Genomic DNA, 12,580 nt, shown 5'->3' with positions numbered 1-12,580 from the left:
TCAAAATTAAAACAGATTTTTTTGTTTCTCTTGACAGAGATGACAGACGAAGCCAATATGAGTTTCAAACAGAAAGACAATATTACGAGAATGTTCGAACACCTGGAACTTACACGGATGATCCACGGCGGAAATACCCCGCCAGAAGTCGAGAGTTCTATACTGAATGGGACCCATATCAAGGAGATTATTATGATCCACAGTACTTTGAGGACCCAAGAGAGTATCGGGAATACAGAGCTGATCCTTATGAGCAGGACATTCGCAAATACAGCTACTTGCAACGAGAGCGAGAAAGAGAGAGGGAGCGCTTTGAAACGGATCGTGGTCGTGATCATGGAAGAAGGACCATCGAGCGTAGCCAAAGCCCTACTCACGTCTCCACTCGACGTCCTGTCAGCCCCACCGCATCGCCTTCGCTCTCCGAGAGAATACCAAGTGACTCAGACAGGCGAATTTGTTGTCGATCATCTGACAGAAGTGGCAGCTGCAGTTCGGTTTCCCCACCCAGATTTGAAAAACTGGAAAAGGCACGCGCTGAAAGATATAATAAAACTGATAAACTAGAGAAGGATCGTGTTTTTGAAATTGAAAGAGCGAGTCTGGTTGAAAAGGAGAAGAGAACGGGGCGAAAAGAGAGAGGAGATAAAGAAAAAAGCGAGAAGCAAAGGCTTAAGAAATTTAAAGTCACATCGCCTACAACGCTGGAGATAGAACCAGAACTTGAAAAAGACACAAGCCCTGAGTCTGGACTACGGAGTAAAACCAGTAAAACCTCAAAAGAAAGCTCCAGCAAAACAAGGCTAGATCTTCTGCCTTGTGTAGTGCAGTTAACGCGTGTCAAAGAAAAAGAAGGAAAATTGATCTGTCATGCTGTCCAAGAAAAGCAAACATTGAGGGCTGGCAGTGAGAGTCCTAAATTGGCATTGTCTGGAGCTGACCAGAGAAGTCCTACATTCCGCTCAGAATCATCCAAAGGTGACAAGCATGGGAAGATGCCTAGAGAAAAAAATATACACAGCTTAATAGAGATTGCTGAAAAGGATGGTAAAATCAAATCCAAAAAACATGGAAAGTCTGAGTTTGGATTTGATAACAATGTTTCTCTGGATGTTGATCGTTTAGCTGCAAGAAAAAGGCGATTTGAAGAATCTGTGAGAACCGATCGACAAAGGAGATCTAACGAAGAAGACACTGGTAGAGCTGGACTTTATAAACTGTGGAACAACACAAAGGAGACAGGATTGGAGAAAGTCCTTTTGATAAGAGGGGTGCATAAAAAAGAACACAAGGATAGAGCTGTCTGTGTGGTTTCAGTAAGCAGCCCTAAAGATGGACGGGACTGCGAAGGCAAATCTCTAGGTCTGCCTCTGGAGGGGCAATCACATTTTGGGGAGCTGCTTGAAGATTCTACATCACAACAGAACTCCCCCTTCCTTAGAATGGATTTGGAGGCTCTAAAAAGGGAAAACGGCTCCAGTCTCACAAAGATATCAGATGACGGCAGCTTTGATATGGATGAATTAAAAGAACAGAAGCAGGTTTTGTCTGAAAATGAGGAGGGAAGTGCAAAGTGCAGAGACTATGATGGAGATGAACATTGTCTGAACATTAACCAGTCTGTTTGTGCAAAACAAATTGAGCAAGATCGATGGCTTCAATCCAAGCTTAGGGATCCTGATAAAATGGCCAAGTTTGGAAAGTTGCCAAACAATGAGGCTTGTCATTCAGAAAAAGAATATATCCTGCATGATGTTGGGAAAACAAATCTGGACATTGCCCACGATGACTTCTCTTCTAGTAAACGAAAGAAATTGGAGAATTTTGAACATGAAGTCCTGAAAGTAAAACGAGAGCATGACTTTCCAAATTCCCAGGAATTCAATAAAGACATCTACAGCATGTCGTCTTCTATAGGAGCTGGTCCGTCTTCAGAAAACGAAGATGATGAGACTTCTCGCATTTGTCTGTTAATTACAAAAAAGGAACAAAAATTGTCTCCAACTGACGAAAGCTATTCACGCACAGAATCCTTAAAAAATCATTTCAGCTTGACAGCCAGAAATTTCCAGTCTTCTAACAATGCACACCCGAAGCTGAAAACGTCCTTACTTGGATTTAATGATGACGCAATGCAACACTGGGAGAGGAGAATAAAGTCAGATTCTCTCAGAATGGAAATGACATTCCCAAATGATACTCTAAAACGGGAAAATATTTGCAAACGCCTTAGTCAGGACTTGGAACCAGGAGAGTTGCAGTCTGATTCAGATGACGATGGAGACAAACACATTTCTCACAAACCAAGCAGTTCTTTGTCTTATATTCTCAGGGATCGCGATGAGAGAATGACTGACCTCAAGCTTTCGGGTTCCTTGGAGAAAAATAAGTTTTACTCATTTGCATTAGACAAAACAATAACTCCTGACACAAAAGCACTCCTTGAAAGAGCCAAGACTTTGTATTCCTCAAGGGAAGATAATTGGTCTTTTCTCCCCTCACGCTTTCCAGTGTCTCATAGTTGTTCTGAAAAAGACAAGGCAGTGCTAGCTCCACGCCCTATTCCTTCTTGGTACATGAAAAAAAAGAAGATCCGTACTGATTCTGTGGAAACGTTGCATGATAAAAAGGAAGAACTCAAGCCACAGGACCAAGAACGTCAGGAATTATTTGCCTCTCGTTTCTTGCACAGCTCCATCTTTGAACAGGATTCTCGTCGACTGCAGCGTCTTGAACGTAAAGACCAAGACTTAGAAACTGGAAGTGGTAAGCCTTTTATCAAGGCTGGTGCTATAGAGACACATTCAGAATCCGGAGGAGCTGATATTTCAACAGAACCTATTGTGCTTTTCCATAGTCGATTTTTGGAGCTTCAGCAACAAAAAGACAAGGACCACAATCTACCTGACTCTGAAAGTGACCCAGTATTGTTGGAGATGAAAAGAGATGAAACTCTGAGTTGTGATAATGTGATATCTGACAAGGAACCAGAAGCTCCCCTAAAGGCTTGTGACAAATCACCTAGCCCCCCAATAACTATAAAAATGTCATCATTCCTCCCTTCCCCCAAGGAAACATGCCTAGCAGAGAAGGAAGCTTCAGATCCATCCACAGATCAATCAGTGCCATTTGTCAAAGAAGAAAAGGTTGAGCCATCTCTTGAGATATGCCCATCTCATTCTCCTCCTGTAAATATGATCAAATTAGCTGCTCCTGAGGCACCCATAAACCCCACGCCTTCAGTTTCCGACCCAGAACCTGAAACAGAGTTAATTGAACCCAAAACAGATGGGGATAATAGTTTGGTGGTTGAACATGTTGTAGAAGATAAGCATCACACACCTGTTGTTTCCCCAAGTGCCTGTGAAAAAGAGACAATTGAATTTGCTTATTCTGATTGTTCAAAGATAGAAAAAACCTCAGAAGTTTTTTCTGAGGTTGAAAGCCAAGCCATGGAAAGCTTTGAGGACTCTCAAAAAATTGAGACAGATAGTGAGCCGTGTATGCCAGAGCTAGAGGCTGAAGTGAAACCATTACCTACTCGCAGACAAACTAAGGGTAAAAGGGCCAAAACCCTTTCTGTACTACGTATGACACAACCAACCAATATTATCAGCAAGGAAAAACCTGCGACACGGAAAAGTGAACGGATTGACCGAGAGAAACTCAAAAGGGCATCATCTCCTAGAGCAGAAGCACCTAAATTATCATATGAATCTAAAACTACATCCAAGTCTCCAATACATGCGTCTGATTCAGAACAAAACCTTGAATCGAGTTTAATTGTTGGAAGAACACGACGGAGGAACGTGAGGTCAGTCTATGCCACTCTACATGATGATGAACAAGCTGGGAAGGAAGTAACAGAGTCCCCCCGTTGCATGCGCAAACGAGCAGCCGACAAAGACCATATACAACCAGAGGTTCAAATTTCTACCAATACTAGGCGGGGACGCCCGCCGAAAAGAGGTGTCAAACGAGTCACAGATATATCACCAGTAAAAGGGGATCAGAAGAAAACAGTGGAAGCAGACACAGAGGCCAGGGAGGCATCAAATACTGCAGAAGTTGTGAAACCCTCCGAGGGATGGCGTTCACCTCGTACACAAAAAGTCCAACAAACTTCACTGACTTCCTCTACTCCAAACAAAAAGGGAAGTAGAACAGACAAATCATCTGGGAACAAATTTGTGTCAGCAGAACAAGGTGATCCATCAAGCAATGATGAATTAGAGCTTAAGCCCAAAGCTAGCTCAGAACCTACTGGCAAGTCATCAGACAGGGCAGAAAGTGAAAACTCACCTGTGCTCAGAAAAGAAAAAGATACAAAAGATTTTGTTGAAAAAATATCTGTTGATACAGAATTTGACATTAACGCCTCTGAAAGGGGTAAACAGCCTGAAAAATTTTTAAAAGTTAAAACACCAAGGTTAAAACGAAATACTAAACAGATAACTGAAGACAAATCACACACTCTGAAAAATCTAGAAATACGCGTTAGCGTTGATGACGTAAAAAGCCTACTTCGCTCTGAAGATCATGAGTCAGATACGTTTGCAGCTACTATTACAAAAGGCAAGATTGTAGTAAAAGAGAATGAAGAAACAAGGATGGCAGACTTTGCAAAAGATACCAAAGAAATTACTACACAAGAAAATGAAGACGCACTATCGGAATCTGAACCTCCTGCTGATCCAGCTGCTGTTCTTTTAGCACGACAGATGGAACTGGAGCAGGCAGTCGAAAATATTGCCAAACTTACAGCTGACCAACCTTCAAGACCTTATAAAGAACCACCCCCTGGTCCGCCTACAGCATTGCCCCCTGTCATAGTGGAACCAGAAGTTGAAGTTGAAGAGGAGAAGCGAGAAAATCCTGCAAGTGAAACAGAACTAGCTGCTGCTATTGATTCCATCACAGCTGAAGAAACCTGTGGGGATGGAGATGGCTTCACTGCTGCTCCTACTTACTCTGCTCTTGTTCCTACACCTGAATCTGTAATTTCTTCCTCATCCTCCTCCAATGACATCATGGAACCGGAAACACACATGGCAATCAATAATATCCTTGCTGGAGACTTGGATGATGACTCTCGAACCTCAAGCCCAAAGGCATCAATGACAGAATTGAAGACAGCTGATGAACCCATTCTTCTTGGTACACCCAAGAAGACAATTAAATCTAGAGCAAGAACCCCAAAGAAGTCAAGAAATCGTAAAGGTCCAGCTAGCAGAAAGGGGGACACTGCTGATGAAGTCTCTCAGTCAGAGTCCTCACCCGTAAAGTTACCTGAGTCAATTCCAGAAGATCCAGAAACAGACTCAAAAGCAGTGACTGTTACAGCTGCAGTTTCTGCAGTGACTTCTGTGGTCACTGCCGTTGCAACTTGTAGACGTGATGTTACAAGTGCTATAACTGTAGACAACCCCAAAGAGGCAGAACAGCCTGAAGTAGAGCAGCCTGTTCCCAAAGAATCTGCCTTTCATTTAGGCACAAGCAGCAGTTCTGCGACTAAAAAGCCTCTTCAAACAGCAGTACCAAGTACTCCTACCTTCGGCCCTGCTAATTCATCACCTGTTTCCCAGCTTAGTGTACCCCTGTTGCGACCTGCCAAAATGCCCCTTTCTCCTGACTGGCCTCAGCGATCTGAAGAAAGCAGAATCTATGTTAATCCTTCCCGTCATGTCACAGTAGTAACTCCTACGATACCTCCATCAACTGCACTTGGAACGCCTACAGCAAATCCCCCAATGCCCCCTGACACCAAGGCCTCTGACATTGATCCAAGTTCCAGTACCTTGAGAAAAATATTAATGGAACCTAAATATGTGTCTGCGTCAAACAGCAATTCTATAACTACCACTGTGGTATCATCGGCACTGTCGGATCATTCAAGGATGTCAGAAAATGAAAATCCCACAGACACACTTGTTTCAAGACATTTAAATTCTGAACAAAGACCACCTCTACCTCCCAAGTCACTGCACCATAAGCCAGGCCCCCTCACAGAATCCCAACAGAACTGTGGGGAAAAGAAACCGCATACAATTATGTCTCCTACTACCTCAGTCATAAGTAGAATTCCAATGCCTTATGATACAGAAGAAACTCCACGAATTTCCCTAAGCAATCGAAGCATTGGCCTGACCATTCCGAAACAAAAATTTAGATCAAACTCCAATGAGAATAACCGCTGTCATAATGTGGAGATAGCAGAAGATGTTTCTAGAGGGCGGTCTGTTGTTGAGCCGACTCCTTACCATACAGGTTCTAGCCCTGGCTTGAGGGTAAATACATCAGAGGGTGTTGTTGTTTTAAGTTATTCTGGTCAAAAGACAGAGGGACCACACAGGATGAGAGCCAAAATTAGTCAAATCCCTGAAGCCAGTGCTGGTGATATAGAGTTTCAACAATCTGTGTCCAAATCCCAGATAAAGCAAGACCCTATCATCACATCATCTCAGTCACCTAACCCCAAAGTTTCTTCAGCTCCTACTGGTTATGGGCATCCTGGAGTCCTTTTAACCAATCAGTCTTACAATTCTCAACCAGTCATTTCCAGTATCAAGCAAGATGTTCATGGATGCGACAAGTCTGAAGCTCACTATCATACAACATCACCAGGTGTGGTGAAGATGTTCCAGTCGCCTGTTAGTTCCTCTCAAGTTTTGATGTACAATCAAGCTGTAATCCAGCAGCAGCATGGCAAAAGAGGGCTAGTGACGGATACATTAACAAAAAAAATGGACATTAACATAAAAAATGTTCAGCAGTCTAACTTGAGCCCAGTCATGAGTCCACACCACCCATCTATTCCTGGAACACGAATGAGTCCTAGTCCCAGCAACACAAATGATAGGTCTGCTTTACATCTCAAGCAAGAACCCCAGTCTCCACGAACAGCTGGTCATTCCCCTTCACCCTTTGTCAAAACCTGTCCACTAAGCAGCTCTCCCATTGGAACTTCTGTGGTTTTAAGTCACGGTATGCCAACGCTGTCTACATACCCTTCCAGCATGCATCACTCCCACCCAGAACAGTCCTCTGTCATAATGCAGCCTCACAGTGTCACTCAGTCATTAACTCATGAAGCCAGAATGAACAATCCAACAATGCCAGGGATAAACTATGGAAGGCGAGGAGGCTGCCTACCTTCTCCGCACCCAGGATCTACAAAGAACTCAAATACACCACAGCCTGTTATTCGAGATATGGTTTTGCAGTCTCATTCAAGTCCCCAAAGGTCAATGTCAGGGAGTGGTGGCAGCAATGTAAGTGAAGAAGAGCCAAGACACTTTAACCAAGCTCTTAATCGACCTTCAGCTCCCCATTTACAGTCAGATGTAATGGTGGTTCACAGTGACCACAGAGGGCTCCGCCCAGGCATCCGCATGGACCAGTACAGAGAAATTCACCAGCGCATACTCCTGCACCAGCAACTAGGAGAACAGGCATCTGTAGAAGCACGGCAGTCTCGCAACTCAGAGACCGCAATAACATCTCCAAGCAACATCTCTGGACCTTCAAGAAGTCCAATACTGGTAAAGAGCATTGAATTCTCACCAAAAGAGCCTCTCAAATCACCAGAAGGAAAGCTAATGCATTTGAGCCCCAATGAAAGTAGAATTAGAGGAGTCCATGCATCCAGCCCTGTTTTAATGTCTTCTCACCCCCACGGAGTACAACTAATGCATCCAGGAGGAACAAGCTCCTTTCCAGTATATCGAGACATGCGGGGCTTCCCTTCCCAGTTTCCGGGACACAATCTGGCCAACCAGGGCATTTCATCTACACAGGTAAGAAACATACTATGATTTTATCATGTGGTAATTTCTGAGGATATTTTTACAGTTAAACCAGAATTGTGTACCGATCTTTGAATGTGATTGGAATTTTCTTATCAGATCCCCGCGGAGCATGAGTTGGGAAACCGAAGCAAAATATCTCAGTCCCATGGAGGAGGAAATGATTCTACACCTGAAAGCCCACATCTCCGTCACACTACCTCTTCTGAACCTTCACACATTTCTCGAATATCAGGAGAAACGATCTCTCCATCATACCAGTCCCCCTTGATGTCGCCCATGGGTCTCACTCATAAGCCAGATCTGTCTCTACAGAAAGGCCCTCGCACCTTCCTCCTTACGCCTCCGCCAACAGTACCCCCATCAAGTTCACAACAGCCACGACATGATACCAAGCTGGAACATTCCGGACATCGGTCAATTGACATGGTGCAGCTTTTGAAAGTAAGAGAATTATATGACCCATCAGTATGTTGATGGTATGAGAGAGATAGTGCAAGAAGGAATAAGAAGAGCACTTAAAATAGACTTTCTACACTTCCTGTTGTTAGCTGTCATCAATTTCAACATAGGGAACATGAGGCAACATCACACCATGTGTGAGAGAGCAGCATCTGCATGAAAAAATAATTTTATCATTTTAAAACAAAGAGGAAATGAATAAAGAACTGAAATTTTGAATTCATTGTCTAACTTTGGAGGATAGCTCAATTAGTGAGGTTAGAATTACTAACACAGCAATCTATTTTAGCTCTGACGTTTTCCAGCGTTCCAAATGAAGCATGTTCCTTTGCAGACAGAGGTTGAACTAATAATAAATAAAAAACTAATAAAATGTAGCTACTTTGCTGTAGTCTTTTCAGCCTTCTTGTTATCTGCTAAGAGTCTTGCTCTCTTTCAGCATGCCTTTTATTTTTTTCTGTGTTCCTGCTAACGTCCTTTCTAAACACCTCGCTGCTGTTGAAAATGGCTCACTCCGAGTCTTCGTCCCTCATTAACAATGACCACACTGAAGAATATAGACCACCTGCCAGCACTTGTGTATCATGCATTCACAGAGTTTAGATAAGATTTGAGTTTGCAACTCGCCGGTCAGATTTCTCTGTGCCATCTCAAGTTGTCATTATATACAATTATTTTTGGTTTGAAGCAAAGGAGAAGCTATGCTTACAATTACTTTCTGTTTTTTATTTTTTTCAGAAATATCCTATAGTTTGGCAAGGACTCTTGGCGCTGAAGAACGACCAGGCTGCCGTCCAGTTACACTTCGTGTCTGGAAACACCATCCTGGCTCAGCGCTCCCTCCCGCCCCCAGAAGGAGGATCTCTTCTCCGTATTGTCCAGAGGATGAGGCTTGAGGTTTCCCAGTTGGACAGTGTGGCACGCAGAATGACTGTGAGTACCTTATTATTTTAGCTGAGTGCCAGCAACCTGGATGAACGAATGTGTCGTAGCCTTCTGGGTTCCAAAGCCAAAACTTTCCACCAAAGGCTGTGGGGGTGGTAACAGGTGGTTTGGTTCTTGCACGCATGTCTGACTTGATTGTTTGAAAATACAAATATGTATGCTTTATTTCTTGAAAAAAATATAAACAAAACAAATACTAAAAATCTCTTACAACTTAACATAATCTTCAAGTTCAAAAAGTGGTCAAAAAAATAATTTTACAAAAACCTCCCATCTTCACACCAGACATTTGCCAAGCAGAAGAACTGCCCTGTCTGTTCTTAATCACTTGAATTAATGGGAGGGTCTGCTCCAAAGGTTGCCAAAGTCATCTAAATTCCAAATGTAAAAGTCAATTATAGATTTTGGTTCTAACCTGACTTAAGTATATTCTAACTGTCCAAAGACAAATTAAATGGATAGAAATAACAGTTTACAAAATGTAACATAAATGGCCACAACAACATGGATCACGTAGACCATAAATCTGTCATAAGTCTGTTGTGATATTTCTTTTTACGTTTAACTGACTCAAGTCTTTTTTATGTCAGATGGAAAATGACTACTGTTTGCTCCTGGCTCTACCCTGTGGTCGAGACCAAGAAGACGTCCTTGGTCAAACCCAAGCTTTGAAAAGTGGCTTCATCACTTACCTGCAAGCCAAACAGGCAGCTGGCATCATTAATGTGCCCAACCCTGGCTCTAATCAGGTTTGTTCTCGTTCCAGCTTTTCCTGTCCCTTTTGTGGATGTTGTCGCTTTTCCACTCACACTATGTTCCATCTCTGCAACTACAGGCAGCTTACGTGGTGCAAATATTCCCGCCGTGTGAATTCTCGGAGAGCCATCTTTCGCGCCTGGCTCCCGACCTTCTCAACAGCATCTCCAGCATTTCCCCTCACCTCATGATTGTTATAGCTTCTGTTTAATTATCTCCATTGTTTGTTTGTTTTTTCCTGAACAATGCCAACACCAGCCCTTTTGGATTGAACCAGTTTGGAACCTGGAAATGCCTCATCTTTATGAGTTTGACTGCAAAACAACGGCAACAACAAAACATATCTTTCACTTTGTTTGGACTCAAGTTTTCTCCTTCACTTCACCAAGTCCTTAAATCACCCTGTGATGATGAATTCCAAAAGCTAGACCTTTTTTTAAATAGGACGCAAAGGGTCGAACAGGGATTTTTGATGATCATTTTTGGATTACTGTTTTTTCTTTCTGCCATTTTTGGAGGTGTTCTGCATTGCCTTTTTGTATTTCATAACATTCATAAAGCTGTGGACGGAGACCTACAAGTAGGATGTTTTTTTACCTTCATAAAAAAAGTGATTGTGATTGTTTTTCTTTCTTTTTTTTTAAACTTGAGAATCCATTGCACTATGTTGACAAAACTTTACGAACTTTGTACATATTTGTGCATAAATTGATACATGTTATGAATTTATTCTAGTGATCAGTCATGCTTGTGCTAGAGCAAAGAAAGCTATTGCCTACGGAATGATGGAGAATCTTCTCGGCTTCATCAATCACAAAGCTTTTCCTCCGACACCATCTGCAAGTTTCTGCGACATTTCCGATCTCATGTTTCCATCGCGACGTGTTCCCTGCCCCAAGGAACTCATGATGGGATCCGTAGAGTTGTATATTTTACACGCAATGCCTCAATAGGGGACAGTAAAAAAAACAAAGAAAAAAAAAGAGACTTATTTAATTTGTTCCTTTTCATTTGCATCTTCTGTATGCCTAAAGGTATTGTGGAGAATTGTGAAGCTGTAGATATTGTAAATATTGAAAGACTGAAGCAAAAATGGAGAGACCAAGCAACTTATTTTACAAGACAGATTGTGCTTTCAATGTTTCTTTAAGTATGCTGTCTCATTTTTTCTTATTTATTTCTGAATCATTTATTGTTTTTAGCCGGGGAAGAATGTGAATCGGAGGGAGTCGGAAGGGGATTTGCAGAGAAAAAAAACAAAACAAAACAAAAAAAAAGGACTTTGTGCCAAAATGTCTTGCGAGTGATCATTACGTGCAAGTGTTTGGGGGGAAAAAAGTGATCTGAACCTATTTTCATATTTAAATTAGTATTTTGCTGTTCAGAGGGCACATTGATTCATTTTTAAATATTTTGTTTATTGACATGATTCTAATACTGCAGCGCTTTCTACACAACGAAGCTGCGTTTTCATTTGAAGGAACTTTTTGTACTGTAGAAGTTGGTGTTTTCTGTCTTTCGTCATTCCCCACGTTGTCCTGTACTGCCCCCTGGTGTCTGAAAACCCATCCCCTTAATATATGGAAGTCTGCATACTAAATGTATTCATGCCACTACTTTGTGTCACATGTTGTATAGCATGCTTTATTTTCATATCTTAAATTGTAAGGTAGGATCATAAAGGCAAAGAATGTGACTTAAACTTGACGTTATGCCGCTAATGGATGTGTTGATCATCTGTCTCCATCCTTCCTCCTGTCTGTCTCCTAGAGCCAAGCTGTAAATACCCACGTCTCTAACCTGTGCTCCCGTGTAGTTGCCCCCCCCCCACTCCCTCCCTCTCACTTTGCAGTTGTCTTTATTCAGGGTCTTTATTTTTGTTTTGTGAAACAAAACAAAGCAGTCTAAAAAGAGACGGGAGGTGAAGCGCGTGAAACCGATGCTGAAAGTAAAACCATGCTTGTCAGTTTTGTGGTGTAAATATTTCTATGACTGCAAGCTGAAAACTCTCATGGTTATGTTGAAGGCACTTATAATTTTTGATATACAAATGAAAGAAGAAGAAAAAAAACAACAGTCTTAAAACAGTGATTAATATGAAAAAAATGTCTTTTGATCGACCTTCATTTTGAGTGTATTTTTGCTGTTCCTCCATGAGGACATTTTAAACTGTAACATAAATGGTTGTTTAACTTCTGAAGATCATTAAATGGTCCATGACTCTGCATTTCGTTTGTTTTTGTTTTATTTTTTATCCTCAAAAGTCCTCCTTTCTGCAACTTTTAGTGTAGAGTGCTTTGAAAAGTGTTTGCCTTGTTACATTTTTCTTCTGCTTTTAATTTTTGTAGATAATCAGAAATTTGCATACGTGACAAATATGACAAGAAGTAATACGATACGAACTTTTTCATTGATGGTTTCATTTAGTAAAGACAAAAGCTATTCGACCTTTGTGAAAAAATAATTTCACTCTCAGCTTTTTACCTTTTTACCATTTGAGGCAAAAAATGCCATTTTGTCTCCTTTGATAAATAGTAATGAACTGTCCCTCACTTCGCAGAACACTTTTATTTTGGCCATTTTGTACAGTTTTAACCATAAGTAGCCGGTTT

General features: G+C 41.7%; 1 protein-coding gene across 1 annotated transcript in view; it reads left to right on the top strand.

Annotated features, from left to right (window-relative positions):
* spen (spen family transcriptional repressor) overlaps window positions 1-12,195 on the top strand; it is a 29,029-nt gene extending 16,834 nt beyond the window's left edge. Inside the window, exons 11-15 of the mRNA XM_023333738.1 lie at window positions 38-7,796; window positions 7,905-8,249; window positions 9,006-9,200; window positions 9,803-9,961; window positions 10,048-12,195. Coding sequence (XP_023189506.1) covers window positions 38-7,796; window positions 7,905-8,249; window positions 9,006-9,200; window positions 9,803-9,961; window positions 10,048-10,179 — 8,590 coding nt within the window. The 3' untranslated portion in view covers window positions 10,180-12,195. The remainder of the gene's footprint in view (window positions 1-37; window positions 7,797-7,904; window positions 8,250-9,005; window positions 9,201-9,802; window positions 9,962-10,047) is intronic.
* Window positions 12,196-12,580: the final 385 nt, after the last annotated feature.

This window comes from Xiphophorus maculatus, chromosome 1, assembly GCF_002775205.1.
Source record: "Xiphophorus maculatus strain JP 163 A chromosome 1, X_maculatus-5.0-male, whole genome shotgun sequence".
Taxonomy (NCBI): domain Eukaryota; kingdom Metazoa; phylum Chordata; class Actinopteri; order Cyprinodontiformes; family Poeciliidae; genus Xiphophorus; species Xiphophorus maculatus.
The sequence above is the reverse complement of the archived record's forward strand: the minus strand, read 5'-3'. Positions and strand labels throughout refer to the sequence as shown.